The 19,394-nt window shown below is 39.9% G+C and overlaps 1 protein-coding gene across 1 annotated transcript in view; it reads left to right on the top strand.

Annotated features, from left to right (window-relative positions):
- The first annotated feature begins 1,860 nt into the window (after nucleotides 1-1,860).
- The window catches only part of hmcn1 (hemicentin 1), an 80,522-nt gene continuing 62,988 nt past the window's right edge, over nucleotides 1,861-19,394 (top strand). Inside the window, 2 exon segments of the mRNA XM_051077051.1 lie at nucleotides 1,861-2,493; nucleotides 18,787-18,857. Of these exon segments, the coding sequence (XP_050933008.1) occupies nucleotides 2,238-2,493; nucleotides 18,787-18,857 (327 nt within the window). The 5' untranslated portion in view covers nucleotides 1,861-2,237.

Here is a 19,394-nt window from a genome sequence, read left to right as displayed (position 1 = left end):
TATAAAAATACCTCTTTTACAAATTGAAGTCCAGCATTCAAACCTCTACTTAAGTAAAAGTGCAAAGTCTTGTTGGCAAAAATATACTTAAAGTAGCAAGAGTAAAAATCCTTATTATGCAGTAAAATGTCCCCAGTGACTGATATATTTTTTTTTATATGTCTTTAGATTATTTATATTAATACATCACTACATAAGCGACATTTTACTCTGGTTTACTTACTGTTTAACTACTTTATATACAGTTAGGTAGTTTGGTCCAGTGGTTCCCAACGAAGGGGTTAGGCCCCTCCAAAGGGTCACAAGATAAATCTGAGGGGTTGAGATGATTAATGGGAGGAGGACAAAAGAAAAAACAAAGTTCTGATACTCAAATCTGTTTTGACCCCCCCCCAAACTGTTATAGAAAACAAACTATGTGAGCACTTTAGACAGGATATGTGTCTGTTGGATCTGTTAATCTACATCATTTGACATCTGACTGACAAAGTAACAGTGACCACTAGCAGTCAGATAAATGATGCAGAATAAAAACTAATTGTCTCTCAAATGTAGTGGAGTCAAAGTAGAAAGTAGAAGAAAATGGAAACTCTCAGTGTATAAGTACCTCAGACTATACTTATGTGCAAGATTTAAATAAGCAAATGAACAAATGTGCTCAGCTTCTTTATGAGACATTACAAAAGTCTTTTCATCTCCCCGAGCCTCTGGGATGAAGAAGGCTTTGTCCTTACAGGGTTAAAACAGTTTGGTGGGGGTTAAATTATGAAAAACAGTACACTGTTGCATGTGTCTCTTTATACTTGTCTTGTTGGTGTTATTCTCATTTACTGCTATCAACAAGAACAGGAAGAAAAGAAGAACAAACTGGCCAAACTACTTAAAATAATGGAAGGCTGCTCTAGATTGTAACCCAAACATCTGCAGAGGTTTTTTGAAACCAGTCTGGATTAAAAAAATATATCACTTCTTTTCATATATGATTTAAATCCCTTGATTCATTTTTAATTTTTTATTATTCTTTACTTTCATTTTTCACTTTTTCCACTCATATTTAAAACCATTTTCTGGTGTTTCTGCTGTTATTGTTGTTGGTGTTTTGTTCTTCTTGTTGTTACCTTTTCATAAACTTACAGCATGTCAAGACTATCAAGACTTTTCAAGGACAGTGGTGGAGACATCTATTCATAAACTAACAAGTATAATATCATCTGCACACTGAATAAAAATTCAAAACGTGTATTACTGTGGACGGCAATTAAGTGTGATTTCAGACTACAGCCGCTGGATGGCAATACAGAGCACAAACCACTGAGGAGCTGTCTTGTGATGGTCCTTGTTTCATACCAGCTTGTCTTATAACTAAAATCAGCATTTTGACCCCATTTATCACTTCCTGTGTCTGAATATTATAGTTCATAATAGTTCAACATTATTTGCCCCTCTAATAATTTGCATACAACTGGTTCACATATATCATTGTCTCTAAACATATCTGTGAGAGTCTGTCAAGTCATTCACATTATGGTATTTCCAAGTGCCATACAAAGGCAATTGGACTCTCTTGAGTACTTACTTGCTATACAAAAGTAAATCCGGTTGCTTTTTTACTGGCCTTAGAAATATCTGTGAGAGATGCAACAGGTGCGTTTGTGGCAGGTAAATCTATCAAAATATACGCATTTATGACCATAGGTATTTGGTAATGAGAAACCTAGGAGAGCTGCAGCTGTTTTTATAACGCCGTTGTTGTGTAACGTGACTGAGGTAAACCAAGTCACGCACACAGTCGCTCCAAGTAACCCAAAACATCTCATCCAATCACAGCACTGCTATTCTGCATGGGGTATTTTGCGCTTCGGATACTTTCTGCCCAGCTGAGAGGTGGTCTTTGTATGACAGAGCAGAGCTGAACAAGGGCTCCTGACTCTGCAGATCCAACAGACAACAGGCACTGCCGCAGCAGCTGGGACCTCAGACTTTAAGCTCACAGAGAGGTGAGAGGCTGCTACTTCTACCGAAGAAACCAAAGAGGCGCACGAACACAGCAGCAAGACCGCAGAGGGATTCCGCTTTATTTGGACTGATGCTGTGCCTTTTAGAGCAGAATTTCTAAGTACTTTTCAGTCCAGTTTGAAAGCCCGATGTCTCTGCCGTTAGCTCGAGATTCACCTTGAGGTTCTGATTGACGAGAACAAAGCACCCAAAAACTCTGCCTGAGAAGACTTTGTTCTGAAATGGGCTCCAGGTTGGTGTGGCTGTCCCTTGCGCTGTCAGTGGCGTTCTCCGCCGGGCAAGACACGGGGACTGGGGCCACAAGGGAGGACATCCCGGAGGGGGCATCCACCCTGGCATTCGTCTTTGATGTGACCGGCTCCATGTATGACGACCTGGTCCAGGTTATCGAGGGCGCATCCAAGATTTTGGAGACATCCCTGAGCAGACCGAAGAGACCTCTCTATAACTTCGCCCTGGTCCCCTTCCATGACCCAGGTAACACAATGAACACACAAGGAGTGAAAGTCTTATTCTGTGTTGGTCACCTTAATTGATCTCCTCATTACGCATGGAGTTTTCTCGGTTTTACTGTAAAACGCGTGCACGTGTTTTTGTGATTGTTTAGAATTTGCTCTTTGTCGTGGCAACAAAAGCACACAGAAAAGTGAGAAATGTGATAGTTTGCTCACAATCCGCCCTTTGAATGCCTAATGTTCCTCACACCTCCAGAGGAGGAACTCTGGGGGATTTTGTCTCAGCGCACAGATGTTCAGCCTGGCGGTCACTATCATTAGCATTCCGCCAGGGTTAGTGTGTGGCTTTAGGTTTGCAATGCAGCTTGATGATTATCATCACCCTTGGGTGCTCTCTCATTCTGAACAGCTTATGTCTGGGAAATATACTGTATCATTGGGCTTTTTAACAGTAACCTTAGTTTGATAGTCAGAGGTGCAGGTAGACAGTCATATGAACCAATTCTAGAGAATCACTGTTGCATAATTCACATTAACTAGGACTCCAGGGCAGTGGTATGGGAGTATGGCAATGCAAGCAAAGCGTGCAAGTGTTCATGTTTATTATCACAACCACAGCTTTACTGAAGCTGACATCTGAAGTTTGAAATTTTGGTGATGGAGAGACTTTGCGTAAGCGTTTTTAAGTTTCTGTAATTACTATTTTCTGAGAGGGAGGAGAGGTCACTTACCGGCTTGCAAAAACACCATCAAAGGCTGCTGTCATGCCTTGTCAGGGGGGTTTGTGTGCTGATTTGGAGGTGAGAAGTGGAAGGTGTCCACCTGCATAAATGCTCATTCAACAGCAAGAGCAAGGGGACATGCTGCTATGTGTGCTTTCCAGAAATGCCACTGTAGATCTTATACAGGTCAGCAGAGACAGGTAGTGGCAGAAATTAGAGACAACCAAGGGAAAATCTGAGTATTTGTTGTACTCAATAGTGGCTTTTAGGCACTTTATGGTACCACTTATTCCAATAATTTCTTTCCAAAGACTCCCAGTTTTATAGAAATTGTGTGCTATCTTGCCAAAATGTTCTTTATAACGTTTTATATGGACTCTGTCCTCACTGCTTCAAGATACATACACTTAAAATATGCTCAGTTCAACCTGAATTCACTTAGCAACTGTAGAGACAAACTGATCCAAGGAGATCTGAGAGAGATGAATAGACAGAGGTGATCTGTGTGGTGAAGACACAGATTCCTATTCCAGATGTTTGTTCTCCTCTGCTAAATTTCAGCATGTCACAAATTCTTATGAAGCACAATTCCTCAATCATTGCTTCAATCCGCCAGCTCTGTGCCTAGAATAATAATTATATTCAAGGAAGAAATATGCTCAGTATACACAAGTGTTACAAGTGATGAATTCATTATTGTGTGCCTCAGGGGGGAAAGTAAATCTAAGATCATTAGCAGACGATAAAATAGCTGTGATGCATTGTGTCTTGGAGAAAGTGATAGAAGTGAAAGAATACTGTGAATATAAACTGTATCCAATGTTCAGGGCCTGATTCATAGCAAATGTTACCTCCACTAGAAAGTAATTATAGGATTTTCCCTATACAGTAAATTGAATCTGCAGCAGCTTGAGTCAGAACTTTGGTGTCGACTTCTCTTTACAAACTCTGTGTCTTTGTGTTTGTCCCTCACCACCAAGTGACGTTCATTTGCTTCTTAAAATGTTTACGAGGATGTCAGAATGTGTTCTCCAAAACCCCCAGGGGGAATAGAGGAATGATTACCACAGCACACTGCAAGCAGGGGTAGCTGAACATTTCCCCAAATGTTTTTCTGCCCCTGTCTCTCTGTCTCACTTTTTGTCCCTCTCCAACAATATCCCAAACCCCTGGAGAGAATCAGTTTTGTTTTCATAAGGACATTTATTTAGGGGTTTTCGTTTCATTCTGACACATCCATATTCTCCAGTTTCCATCCGACCCAGTGCGATAACACAGTCCCTCCTGTTTTATTTGGCTCCTTTTAAATCAGAGACCCGGAGCTTCCCCTATATTTACACTGCAATCTGACACAGTAAACATTAGAGTGTGTGTTTGTGTGTCTGTGTTTCTGTCGGTCTGTGTTGTACGTTTAGTTGTGTGTGTGTGTGTGTGTGTGTGTGCATGTGTGTGAAGCGAGAGTGTCAGGAGGATGCCTGGATATTGGGGTCAGGCTTGTGTGGGAAGATCAGTCAGGAAGCCTCCCCCCTTTCCTCCATCCTGCAGGGAGAGAAAGAAAGAAAGCAAGAGGATACTTCACAAGTCATTTTACTGAGGCACAGGGGTTGTGTACTCAGCACTACAGTCTGAGAACACACCAATGAAACCGCGGAAGGGTTGAGTTTCAGCTACCCTGTTGTGTTATCATTTCATACCTTAGTTACTTTTGAAAATGGCTTTCACTTAATGAGAGAATCTGCAGTATAAGAGTGTCCTGGACTGTTCAAATAACAGCTGTGAACATGATCATCTCTTTTTTGCAGTTACAGTCCAGAGAACAATGAGTGATCTGTCATTAAGGAATCCAATCTCAGAAGTCGAAGGTGTATTGCAAACAGACTCTCTAGACTCACGGAACATTTATTTGAGATTTTACAGCCAAATAAACTTTATTTCACAACACTCCTGCCATTCCCAAGTCAGGAAGTGTGGCCTTTATTCCAGGAGGACTAATGTCAAATTGTGCAGGTTTCCAATTAACATTAGTAAAGAAGCTCTACAGTATGAGAAGGAGGTGCTTTTATTAGTTGAGTTAACATGTGGATGTGTCCACAGATTTGTTTCCAGTGTCCCAAGGGATTCTACATTTCCTTCTTTCCTCCTTTAAGCTGACGTCCTTACACACACATGCTCGTCCTTGTAAACACTACCTTGCTGTGAGAGGGTGTGTTTGTGTGCGTCCTGTATGCGCTTGTGTGAGTGTTTAATTGGCTGAGGTTGAGATGGGTCAGTGCCTTGGGTCAGCGGGGGACCTAGCCCACAGTCACACACATTCAGTGCAGTCAGAATGTATGAAGACAGTGACACTTTTTTGTTGTGTTAGCTGTGTACTCTGGCATAATGCCTTGAAATGGAGCAGAAAGTATGGTGTACTTTCCGCTTTAACTCTGCTTTAACTTGCATCCACATCAAATGGAATTTGTCAGAATTTCTGCTCTTTTAGCAGCAGTTAACAAACTTACAGTAAATTAAGCTATTATATTAAATAGTTGGTTGCATAGCTTTTGCAGTCAGTGAAGGCCATGATCCATGGTATCTTCTGCTCCCTGGTTGTCTTGTTTTTATATTAAGGATTAATATAAGGGCTAGAAGTGAAGATGTGAACACCTTCACTCTTAAAGCGGAAAGTTAAAGCTTTAGCCTCATATTCTTTGTGTCATTTCAATTGCTGTGTGCTGGAGTAGGGATTCCCCTGGGGCTTTGGTGTTAAGGCTACAACCATGAACTGCAACATCTTTCTCCTTCTCTGCACCCTCATTTTTTTTGTCATATTTCTACTGTCAAAACTTCTAACAGAGGCATATAAAATGCCCAGTGTGCTGAAGTCCTGAGCCAGAACAGTGAAAACATCCTAATTTTCTCTGGCTGCACTGAATGTGTTCAAGGAAAGGCACAAGGAAGTCTTAGACTGACTGAGAGGCTCAGTGAGTGATGTCTGCCTAACATTAGTTTGTTCCTATCAAGAACGGTACAGATTTAAGATTTTGACATTTCAAAATTAAATCAGTTACTGGCATCTTGGAGTTCTATGTTTGTTTTATTGGTATCTAGTGTCTAGTGTCCTTTTCTTGCCAGTTGTCTTAGGTTTGAGGGAAAGGAACCAAACCCCTGGGTGTGGAGTGATGGCGGGCTTCTACCTCCTCGGCATGATCAAAGACGCTCATCTCAGAGCTCCCTTTGTTGGTGTTCAGTGTCCTTTTCTACCATCCCAGTTTCCCTTTGTTTCTTTCTACCCAGAGCAGCAGTTTTTTTGTCTGAAGTGCCTCGCCCGTGTGAGATTACAAGGAGCCTGCGTTTAGCTGGACATAGTCAATAATGATGCTATTAGGCAGGAATGCCAAAGGAGAGAGGTGGAGGTTGTGGAGAATTAGAGGAAGAGAGCGGAGTGTGGCAGACTACAATGTGTGTCTGTGTGTTTTCATGTTCTAATAGACCTAGCCTGGAATATTAAAATGGCCTTTAATTTTTAGGGCCGTCCATGCACCTTCTGAAATGCCCCAAGGTGCTCTTAGTGCAATAGTTTCAACTCCATTTAGCTTTGTAATCTGTGCTCCGGGGTTATCCCTCTTTCATCTCAGAAAGCAGCACATACCTGAGGGCTGTTACAGGAACACTGTTCCTTGTTTACAAATGTATGTATGACAGCTTTAGAGATTCCAAGGCTAATTATGGAGAAAGGATGTTGTTTGTGTTAAGAAAAGTCACAGGTAGTTGACCAGTTGATGCACTTGTTGACACAAATCCATTTGAAGTGAGTGACCCACTCAAGAGGCATTTGTCAAATGCAGTGGTACTTTGTCCTCTCAACCGTGTTAGGTTGGTTTCCCTCTAGGCTTTGGATTTGTTTTCCAACCTCTGTTGAATTCCGAGCCTTATCCTGAGGTCCTGAAGGTTCATGTGCCCTGGTTGTAACCTTCAGGGCTCTCTGACATCACTGTCTGGGCTCTCATTGATATCCTCTTGACCTTTAGCGGCTGGTGTTCTGTTTGTGTGTGCAGCATCTTTTGGATAACTAAGTGTGGAGGCCTGAACACTGGACAGAAACAGACTATAGGGAAAAGGATAGCATAATTGATGATGAGGCAGTGTTTACTGGAGACCCATGGGATTACTCTGGACACACATTAGTTTCTAAACAGATATAATTCATATATTTAGTAGTAAAGCTCAATGGCTTAACAGCGCTTCAGTTAAATTAGATGTTAATGCACAGACATTTCAGACATAAGCTTTATCTCAGTGCTCAGTGCTGTCAAGTGTCTATAATTTGCTACATTAAAATCAACAATGATTTGTGTCAAAGCTGAAGTGTATTTTAAAAGCAATTTACTTCAGAGGAATTCGACTGCTATCATCTGTGTATTTATACAACTTGCTTTGTGTGTCACAAACGCATGTTTTGCTGCATGTCTAAGATGTGTTTTCCTGCTCTGGAGCAGACATGTTTACCTGACCTATCCCTAACTCTTACCATGTGTCTCCTGCATAAGCAGCCAGTCACTCCAAGTCCATTTATTTAGGAGAGCTGAGCACCCGAGGCAAGTCAGGTGATTTTGATAACAGCTGCCACTGGTCGCCTTTTGTTGGTGAGGAGCAGCTTTTAAATACTGTTCCTGAAGTTTGTTGTGTCCAGTGCTGTGGTAGTGTTGTGACTACAGAAGTATCAAGCTTCCTAGCACATTCAGAAAATTCAAATAAAGTTATGAATAACACAGTGACCCAGTTTTATGCCTCTAGAACCAAAGTTTGGATTCCAAACCACTCTTTCAAACTCATTGCCCTAGAATCCAGGTGGATAGTTTCCAGCTGTTCGTTGCCAGCTATACCAGCTGCACGCATATGTACACTATGTTGTATATTAGTATTTGCCAGTCAGCATTTTTGTGCTTTATTACCCAAAATAATAAGCAGCAACCTTAGCTCTTTTACTGTTGCCCCCTCAATGAAGGCTTTCCTTGAATCAGCGTTTTATAGTCAATTTAAACTTACAGATCGAAGTCTAGACGTTATTATTAAGGAAACTTTTTCCTGGGGGATTTTTTTTTAGAACAGATTCATTCATTCATTGTTTTACATCATACTTTTGGAGTCTTGAGGACTCATTTGGAGTGCATTAGATTTATGTCCGACATAGATCAGGTGCCAAGGTTGAAAATTCCCATGGTTTGGTATGGCATGACCTCATGTTGGCTGTATCCTCCAAGCCTTTTTTTTTTTTTTTTTTTTACTGTGTAAAGCTGTTCATGTACATTTTAGCTGCTAGCGTTTAGAGTGATATTTTAGTATTGAACTGTTAATACGATACTAATGTACTTAACTCATAGACCTAGATGGAGGACACAGTTTGTGAGTTATTCTGTGTTCACCGCATGGAGGCATTTATTTGAGTTGGATGATCCTTCAACACATACTGAAAATAGTGGCGCATTTAGCTGTTAAAAAGACAGATGATTCCCTCAGCAGTAAGTGGTGACCAAAAAAAGAAGAAAGAAAAAAGAATGAATATTAGATGTACATGTCATTTGACCAGAGACACAACTCCGAAAGAATGTTAATGTTATTCCATATTTGCTGGATGTGTGATCAGACACTGTTTACTCACACATTTACCACAACAACTTTATAAGGTGATAATATGTTCATTTCTATTATTGCTGCTTAATTAAATTCCTTCTACTTGCCCAGCTTTACTATACAGAAAAGACCTTCGCAGTCTTGTAACAGGTTAACGATCTTAGAAATATATAAAAGGTTTACAGCATTATGTGAGCAGGAAGTTTTTCAGTGACAGTATGTACTCTGATGCCTGCGTTGTCTGTGAAAGTAGATGAGCTCATGGGCCACAGTGAAATAAGACTTTTTTCAGTTGTGCAGTTTTAACAGTTCTATTGTTCTGTCAGAGCAATTTTTTAGCCTAGTCCACTGGACGTGTGGGCAGCAAGCCAAATCTCTGAGAAGGAAACATTGTACCTGTCTGCAATATGTTGTTCTTTATTCATTTTTTCTCTCATGCCTCTTGTCCCTCCACCTCCAGAGAAAACTGCTTTGTTGTGCTGAAGCATTTCCTGAAAGGCTCGACAACTGGTGACACGTCTTTGTGTCTGTACCAGAGGAATGACCGTAAAGATAGAGGCAAGGGAACAGAAACAGAGATGAAACAACAAAGAATCTAAGGATTTAAAGTGACACTGAGGCCTGTATGGTTTTCAACTGTGGCAAATGTGTCTTAACCAGACAAGTGTTGAGGGAAACTGAATTATGGGCTGCAAGGCTGAAGGTCAGGCTGTCAGTGCCCTCTGCCCTCTGCCTCTGAGGGGTATGTGTTGGGAAAAGTCATGTATCATGAAGACCACCTTAGATCAATGTTTCCCTATATCTGCTATGCCATGGCACGTGTTACATGTTCCAAAAACCCTTAGGCACACAGTAAAACATGGAAATATTACAAAATAATTAACATATATTGAACTGTGTTCATTCCATTTGAGAATAATTCAGTGTGAAACCTGAGCTTGTTTTGATGAACCTGTTATTCTGTGTCAGATTGATGACAAGCACATGCTGAGCTCATGGTCAACTGTCTGAAAACCTCAAAAGGCTAACTTAATCTACTTTCCCACATAATTATTGTTAACTTGAATTTTTAATATTCATAACATACCTGAGCAAATCTGAAGGCGCTCCTGCACGCTGTGGCACACCAGTTGGAAATCACCGCTTCAGACATCTGAGTGTGCATCTGTGTGTGGTCGACAGTGTTGATCTGCTGCATCCAAGGTTTCTTTGTCTGCTTCAGCACGCACAATTAGAATTTCCTTAGTAAAACAAAAGAGGTACACTGAACCAAAAACACCACCCAATCACTTTTGAGCAGTCTGGGATTACACCATCAGTCATAAAATGCCTGGTCATGAGCTATGCAGTTTTGTGGTTGTAATACTGAGCTTGTTGCCATTTATTTTCAAGCCTTCTGCTTATCTTTTAAAGCAAATTAATGCAATTTCTGCAATTAAAAGACCACATTAAATTCAAAAGGCCACTTTTTTCTAAGAGTGAATCATAAGATCAGGCCGAGCCAAGTCTCAGGGTTTTGGCCTTTATTTCTACAATGGAGACCATATGTAGAAACATCACAGACAGCTGAGTTCCCAGTATGTTTGCTGCCTGTGCCAGTTTTTTCTCTTTCAGTGAGAGGCATTTAGGCATTTACCACCTGATGCCTCTCTAAGCCACAGCTTTGTCTTTTTCATCCTCCTCTCTAGCCCTCCTGTTCATCTTTCATATGTTGTCAAGGCAATAAAATACACATTTGTCCTACCACTTTCCTGTTATGCATTACAGGTAAAGAAGACGTTGCACAACACAACCTGTCAGGGCAGGGTCAGTTTTGTAAGCAGTTTGATTTTGTAGGTTGTTGTTATAAACATGTAAAGGTGTCACCAGGAGTTATGACCATGATTTGTTTGTTTTTGTGGTTTACATTTTTCACAGGTGAGGTTGATGAAGAGGTTAAGAAAGATTTATTACAGCTTGACCTAGAACCCCCACTATCAATCAGTATTTATAGAAAGTGAAAAATGTTTAAGTCAAGGGGTTAGATGCACAAAAAGTGGGGAGGTGCTGAGATATGGCAACACAGCTCTGACAACATTCATCTTAAAACAGACCAGAACTCCTCTGAAGTATATGGACATTATGCTCATCCTCAGACACATTCCTTTGACCACAACCCAACATGGTTTGTGTGTGCACAGTTTGCTTTTACACGTCTGGGTCTGGGCATAAGCTGCCAAAGTGGTGGCTAGAGATAAGTCAGGACTGTGTGGGATAATCTAAATACAAACCAGATTTTGGCAGTTTGTTTCTTGATATTAACTCAAAATGGAAAATCAATATATCAGCTAATCTCAAAATATATAAAGATGTAAGAACAATGCCAGACCTAGTATTAGTTTTAAAACATTGTAAATACAAAAGACTGCAGAGTTGTGCTTTAGAAAAGTTTCTAAAGTCAGAAAGTCAGTATGGAGTATGGAGTATGGAGTATGGAGTATGGAGAGGCAGTGACATTATTTATTGAAGTTAGGATGTCTGTTATGTTAAACATCTGCTTTTGAAAAGTGCTGTGGCTCAAAAAGTCTAAATCCTCAGTATGGTTTGTTGCACAAGTACAGTGAGCTCAAACGCAACTTAAATTCATCTCAAATAAAAATATTTAGCAAAAAAGTCTGGAAAAATGTAAAAAACAAACAAACAAACAAACAAAAAAAAAAAACAATAATTCAGAAAATAACAATAAAACGAATGCCCTCCAAATGTTTACCCTATGCAGATCATGTACAGATCACAGTTCAAGAGCATGGTTGAAAAACCGTAATGGTAAAAAGTCAACCTTGAAGACAAGGGTCAGACTGGGTCTGAAAAATTATAACTCATTGCTGCTTGTGACATTTTTTCTTTGAATCCTCTATAGAAGCACATACATCTCATTGTCACTGAATCAGTTTTATTTACATAGCGTAAAATAACTAATTTGTATCATTGATTTCCATACATTCATTTTTTCTCTATACATAATGCTTGGACAAATAATGCATAAATGTATGTCCCAATGTACAAAAATCTATTTCAACATCTCTCTTATTACATGCAGGTATAATGTATATATGATAAAGATTGAACATCGTCTGCTTGAAGGCACTGATGTAGACAGTGATGGTTATAATTCTTGCCAAATAGGACTCTGTCTTCCTTTAAGCAATAAATTATTTACTTGCTTTTGCCCTCTTCTTCCTTATATTTGTCTGCATTTTTCTTTTCAGACAGAAAGTCTAGGCCGTCACCCAACCACACAGACAGATTACATTCAACTCTCTCTTTAATGTTTTCCTTTGTACAAATTCACAAATCCACACATCATTCTCAGTCATATGGCGCTTGTGGTGACAATTAGACTAAAGGCTTTGACTGCTACCATGTGACATTGTTTATATGGACCATCTTTGTTGGGGCCACTATGCTCATTGCATCTGACCCCACCGTTTCCCAGACCAGATGTACAGTAAATGGAGCTTCAAAAAGTATGTGGTTACGAGTTGAAATCATCATTCAGTCCTTATTATTACCACTTTTTGCAAAGTTTATGATAGCACATAGCAATAATAGCACATAGATGGCTTGTGTTGACAGATCTGCACTCTCATTTTTCTTAAATCTGTGGTCGACCACAACAGTTATTTCCTCAGATAATTTTAGTTGAGTTGCAGCTGTTGAAGAACATGTCTGAGAAGTTTGCTTTTAACATTAGATATTGCATTATCAGGTCATTATACACTATTTAGCAGATGAAATGAGCAGTAACATTTACTTGAAAAAATTATGCTATTTCTTCTTTCCTGGAATGAGCATAGTGACAGGAAATACAGGAGACAGAGAAAATGTGGCTTCATTTATTGTCGTCGATACCTTCAGCAGCATTTCTTCCAACACACCCACAAACCTTTCTGCACAAGTATAAACACACTTAAACATATACATGACCCAGGCAGGAGATTTCCATTTGCTGCAAGGTCGCCATGTTTCTTTGGCTGCATGAGAGGCCACACCACAGAACCACTCTTCCCAATAAATGACAATCATAAATTTATAAACACAAACACACACACACAGTCACACACACACACTTACTTAATTAAGACTTCCCCTCGGGTTGTATCTTCTTCTGTGTTCTGTCTCTGGCACCAGTTACTAGTCAGATACTGACTGGTGGAGGGTTCAGAGCTGTCATCTGTCTCTGGAACATGCTCTCCATCAGTCTGTTCATCTGGGAGGAATTACATAGCTGTGTGTGGTGTGTGCATCAGTTGGGTCTCACCATACATCTGTGTGTGCAGGGCTGTGTGTGATCATTTGAACTCATGAGTGCACTTAATAGAGATCTGTGGTTTTGTGGCCCATCATCCTGAGACACATCCAATTGCATCAATTGAAGTGAAACAAGAGAGGCAGGACCACAGCTCGCAGAATTTAAACTGCCTGGTGGTCTTTCTCCCTCTCTGCCGGTTGTGGCGAGAAGTTTCCATCACAAGCTCCTTTTGTGGGGGTTTGAAATCAAGCTTGTTGTCACTGCAGGCTAAACCTCAGTCGTTGGATGGCAGTGGGTGAAGTCAGGCAGGGTAAAAGATGCTGGGGGGAAAGGGTAAGGAAGAAAATTGGAAGAGGAAAAGTCGAGGGAGAGGTACTGTAACAAGAGGCAGAAAGAAAATGTATTGCAAAAATGGGAAGACTTAAAAGCAGGAGGAGCCTGGATTGTTCAGTATCCACACTTGAAAGCATTTTGGAAGAATGTGTAAAAAAATGATGAGGCAGAAAATTGAAATACTGTATATAAACCTTTCCCTTTCCATGTTAGAAGCAGTACTTGTTCCTCAAATTACTTTTCTGTTATGTCACAATTGAATACCTTATCGTAAAGTCTTTTCAGTCTTGATACTTGCAAGAAGAGTAAAAAATAATAACAAGTAGAAGAATACAACATGATGGGATTTGATGTTATGATAAAAACCTTGTAAAATAACATGCAGCTTTGATTTTTGGGGCTTAGTTTATTGAAAGAACATATTTCTGATTTAGTGCTAGTGCTGAAAGTGTGGTTATTCCTCTGTAGCAGTGAGGACATGATTATGTCACTGACACCAGAAATAACAAGACTTTATTTGAAATAAATGGAGATTATTATCCCATCAGAGGGGCTAACCACTTCCTCTCCACTATGCTGTCCCACTTTTAAACCAGGCAACACATATGAACTTGGTAAAAAGCAGGAATTAATCTTTTTCAAGGCTGCAATTTCCTGTTTGGGAAAATCTTTTAGGCTGATTTCACCAGTTGTGTCTGAGCGCAGCAGGCCAATTTGAGCAAATTTAATTAGGGATTCCGATCAAAGATGCAAGCAAAGAACAAAATAAAGGAATAAAAAGTTAACAATGAGTAATTAAGTAAATCAAGTTAATTGTTAAAATGGAAATAAAGCAAAGGAGTGTTAGCAGTTGAGAGTGTTTACAATTAAGTACTGCACATTGTTTTTTGTATATAGTCTTGTTGCTTACTCCCAAGGGAGACACAACATACAGTATGTGTGCGCTCTATTAAGAGAGATTGCTGCCTAAATTAAGGTAATTACAGAGCACACATGTTGTTGACCTCTTATCTACACTATATTTGCTTGTGTTTGTGTGTACATTTAAATGTCAAGTGGGTAAATGCACTTGGGTGCTTTACCTCACGTAGTATGTATCGGCAGACATGTTTAGTCCTGGATACTTTCCTCACCAAGGTACACTAATTGCCCCATGTGCTGTTTCACATGTGTTTTCTCAGTGGGGCTGATTAAGTGAATTATGCCCCATAGCTGATGGTCAGGATGACAGCCGCTCTCATTTTGGCAGATTTTACCCTGAGTCAGCAGAATGACAGAGAGCAGTGTGTGTTTACAGCTTCTGTTGCTGTTAAGCGTTGTAACAGCTTCATGTTGTGTAACCTGTTGAATTTTTTTGAAATGGGGAAAGTCACAGAACCTCCTTTTTCTGACCATTATTTTAGTAAATAACTTATCTTAGTAGCACACAGTGGCTCATTGGATCAGTTTGAATTGTTGGGCTTTTGTTTAGGACTTCCTCAGTTAGCTGTTTGTCTATATTGTCACATCACTGGGTTTCTGGAGCTCTGTGATTAGGCTTTTATGAACCAGAGTAATAGTGAAGGAACATCCAGGTCTTTGCCACCAGGATTGAAAAAATTAAAACAAGACCATGAACGTGACTGCTGCCTCTGCTGTATAAACTCTGCCCACTGTGGCAGAGGAATCAAGCACAGAGCATATAAAGAGCATAACTTTCCCAAATTGTCACATCACATCACAGTCATAACTTTGCAGAAATGTCAGTAATACAAAGTACAACAATAAGAATGTGTCTATTGGTTGTCTGTCATGTAGCAGCTTGTGAAACTCTTATGTGTTTGCTGCCAAAACTCAGAATTTATTTGGTTGGAAGACACAAACGGCTGTGACCTTTCAACATATTGGCCTTGGAATTCCTTGCTGCTGATGTTGTAAGGAAAGGGAAACTCACTCCACGGTGAATGCATGAGTGATCCTCTGCAAATTACTTTAAGCTCGAACGTCAGTGGAGGTGAAACTGAGTTTGCCATTGGACAGTTGCCCAGTTTGTTCCATCCCATTAGACTTTCTGTGAGCGTTTAAGCCTGCACGTGATTTGCAGATGCATGCTCTTACAGACAGCATTACAGATGAATGCCGTAAGAATATCAAGGTGGAGGCCGAAGTCATTTGTTTTCCTTGTTTACTCCCAGCCCACTTGGGTCAACAACTCACACCACCAACAGATTAAACAGGATGAGAAGCAGATCTTCATTTTGATTTGTTTGTTTTGGTCCTTTTCTCTCTTTTGTTGTCTGTTTTATCAGACTTGAGAGCATTCTTTCACTCTGAGTTCATTCACTTGGCCTTGTTTGTGCCACTTAGGTGTTCCTTGTCATCACTAAGAAAGCATTAAAACTATTTCCTATGTGGCAGCCAGATGTCTTTGTTAAGATTTCCCTTATATATCTACTCACATGGTGTGGGTCTGCATCCTGTGTCCTCACACGTTTTATTTACAACGCTCAAAATAGTAAATGAGAGGAATATTTTTGTTTAAGAAACCATGTGTGACTCTCAAAACCTGCTGGGAAAGGGCATTTTTTGCAGCAAAGGAGTAATGATTTTCCTGTTCTTAACCAGTTTAATGAGGTGCCCTTGGGCAAGGCACTCGCCCCCCAATAGCTTTGAGTAGACATTTGGCAAAAAAAGCTCTCAGGCATGAATGTTTAGAACTATTTGACTGGTGTGGTGGTATTGAAACTGTGCACACAAGCTCTTTCAGATTTCCAAATGTGGATTAACAGACATTTCAAAAGAAAAGAAATAACAAACAGCAGCTCTATCTTTATCTCAATATGTCAAAATCAAAGATTATTACACAAATAGAATTTGAAGAGTTTGATTTATTTTATCTCATACTGTTTAGAGGTCATGAGTATTAGCTATGGTTTTCCACGGTCCTGATGCAAAGAGGGTGGCTGTGGTTAGGGGCACCATAGCCAAAATAGTCTAAAGAATACTTTCAACAGCTATGGGAACGTCTCCCATAAGGAAAGAGATGTCAGCTTTTCCATCTCTGAAAAGTTTGGCTCGAGATCCACGTTCCGTTCAGAGCAGCCAGACACATTTCCATGTTAGTTTTGAAAAGCGTCTCTGATCGCCACAAATGTTCCTACACTCCACCTTGAGGATTTACAAGGATGCCAAAATCTGGGTCATTTGGAAAAAGACTTTCTCCTTTGTGTATGTTGTTATAGAAATTGAAAGTGCTTGTGGAGTGCTTTTCAAGAAGAATTGTAAGGTGATACTGGTTGCAAAGAAAAGAAATGAAAATGTGTATGATTCCTCATTGCAAATAGCTTTATATTATGTCGAACTTAGCATCCTTAAATGTTTTACTTAACAAAAATCACATGAGACAGAGGGCCAGAAGGTTCTCCACAATAAGTATTTTATATGGAGTCTCAGCACTCCACTAAAAATATCTAAATCTCTCATTTGGGCTCTGACCCCTAGACAAATTTGAAGACTGTTGTAAAACGGGTCAAACTGTATTCTTTTTCAAAAGTCAGGGATCCTTTGTAATTGCCCTCTCTTCAACAAGGGAGCCCTTGTTTTCCAATCTGCTTACATGTGCAAAACTGCAGGGTGTGTGTGTGTGCGCACACACCTACATGTGTGTGCTTTTTGCAGGCCCTCATCAGGCTCATTCCACAGCACAGCTGCAGTGGCTGAAGTCACACAGTTTGACTCAAGAAGGGGCTTAGCAGCTCATTAACGGATAGAACAAAGTGAGCTGAGAAACAGCAGTGACTACTAGCACTGGCAGAGGTACAGAACACACAGGCCATGTTGTCATTATGTGATAAAGGTGCTATACTTTTATGGTACAGAGAAAGATGGCCTCACTTGGACCAAATCCTGAGCGGACATCGACCCAAGGTCAACACAATAACTGAAATGAAAATTCTTCTGCAATCACAGAGGTTGCAAATGTTTGTCTGCATATACAACCTGAGCTGCAGAGCTAATTAGTTAGTCAATCATTAGGAAATCGGTCGCAACTATTTTGAAAATTAATCGGTCATTTAGTAATTTTACAAACATAAATGCCGGACATCCCCTGGTTCCAGCCTCTCTACCTTGTCTTACATGATAGCAAACTGAAAATCAGGGTTTGGGACAGAACAAGACATTTGATGAGATAACAGGTATAGTTTTATCACATTTACAAAGCAATTTATAAAAGAGAATAATATGCTGATTTTTACCAGTTACTGGTAACTGGTAAGATGCTGATTAAAGCCAGTTACTGGTTTTAACGTTGTGGCGGATTAGTGTACACTGCAAATAGTATCCGTCCATCCTGAAAAAGGGTTACATCCTCTGTTTCTCTCTTTGTTTCCTCATCCAAGGATTATACTGGGGTTTCTCCAGTCCCAGTTAATAGTCTAAAGATGGAAGATATTATATAGTTGCAAATCCCCCCTGAGGCAAATCTGTGATTTGTGAATTTGAGAAATATAAATATACCTCACTTGACACAATAAAGCCAGTTACATTTTCTGTCATACTTGATATTTACTGTATATTTTAGTTTCCTCTGTTTGTTTACAAAGATCTCAGTTGTACCACAAATGATAGAGTGAGTAATTCCAGTGGAATAGTAGCAGTGTCAGTGAAGATTTGTGCAGCCACTGAGCTAAGCAGGACTGGTTTTTTGAATAGAGACTGGATATTTCTCTTATAAACCCACATTGATATATAATCTGTATTTTAGTCACACTGCAATTTTTTACCAGCCTTTAACTGTTGTCTCTGTCAGCATGAGCTCCATGAGTTGAGCTTTTTGTCTGCTCTGTCATCCATTATAAAGTATCTGCTCATGAAGAAGACGAAAACAGTTTTGATACATCAGTGACAGAAGGAATTGTAAGTCTTTCCAGAGCTCGGTTTTCTTATCAGTGCAAAAGCAGCTTTTGGTGTAAATGATGTGTGAATGGAAGAGGGAAGAACAGACCTTCAAATCATCATCATCATTGTGTCTGATTTATCTTGAGAAACATGTTAAGATTGTAATTCCAATCTTCCTTGTCATTTCTTTTATGTTTTTCCTTCATCTCTTGGCTATCTATATGTATCTTTCTCACATTTCTTTCATCATTCATCCCTTTCTCTGTTAGTTAAATATATCTCCCTTCCTGAAATTCTCCTCGGCAGTTCATATTGTGACATTTTAATCTGGACATCCGTAAGCATTTGCCAAAACTAATATTTGGCTCAACAGAGGAATTCAAGGAAACAAAAATGCTTTCAGTTTTTCATCAGATGTAGACTTGAGCCTGTGGCCGTATTAATCACACAGCATCTTTCTTCTGTTGTCTTTCTGCAGAGATTGGACCTGTAACAATCACAACAGACCCAAAGAAGTTCCAGTATGAGCTGAGAGAGCTGTACGTTCAGGTGGGTTCACACATTCATCAAACCAAGGGAACAACTGCAGTAGCCTGGACGCTAAGGGTCATCTGGCCTTGATAAAAGCAGCAGACTGTGGTCATGCCAGACGTCTGTGTAGGGACGTTTGTGAGCTGATTAAGAAGTTTTATCAGTCTGTCTACATTGGATGATGAAAGAAGTCTCAAACAAAAATGTATTTTTGTTTGTTTTACAAGAAACTTGCAATTAGAGTTCCTGTTTTATGTGGATTTTGGTCCTTTATATAATGTTGCAAGGGGGACTTCCATTTAAAGCCTTGGTCATATGTTTATGTTGATACTCTCATGTTTATTTTCCTAACTGCACCATTACAAACAATTATATTATCCAAAACATGCAATGGCTGGACAGCTAAACAAAGTACTGCCAAGTTTTTGTGTAATCACTTAGAGAGAGAAAGGAAGTCGTGCAGGAACTGCACTGCAAACTACAAAACCAAGTCTGAGGATGACAGAGAGACAGAGACAAGGAGCACTCAGAAATCTGTCCTTTGGCGAGTTTCTG

This window comes from Lates calcarifer, linkage group LG17, assembly GCF_001640805.2.
Source record: "Lates calcarifer isolate ASB-BC8 linkage group LG17, TLL_Latcal_v3, whole genome shotgun sequence".
NCBI classification, from domain to species: domain Eukaryota; kingdom Metazoa; phylum Chordata; class Actinopteri; family Centropomidae; genus Lates; species Lates calcarifer.
This window is presented reverse-complemented; position numbering and strand designations above follow the sequence as displayed.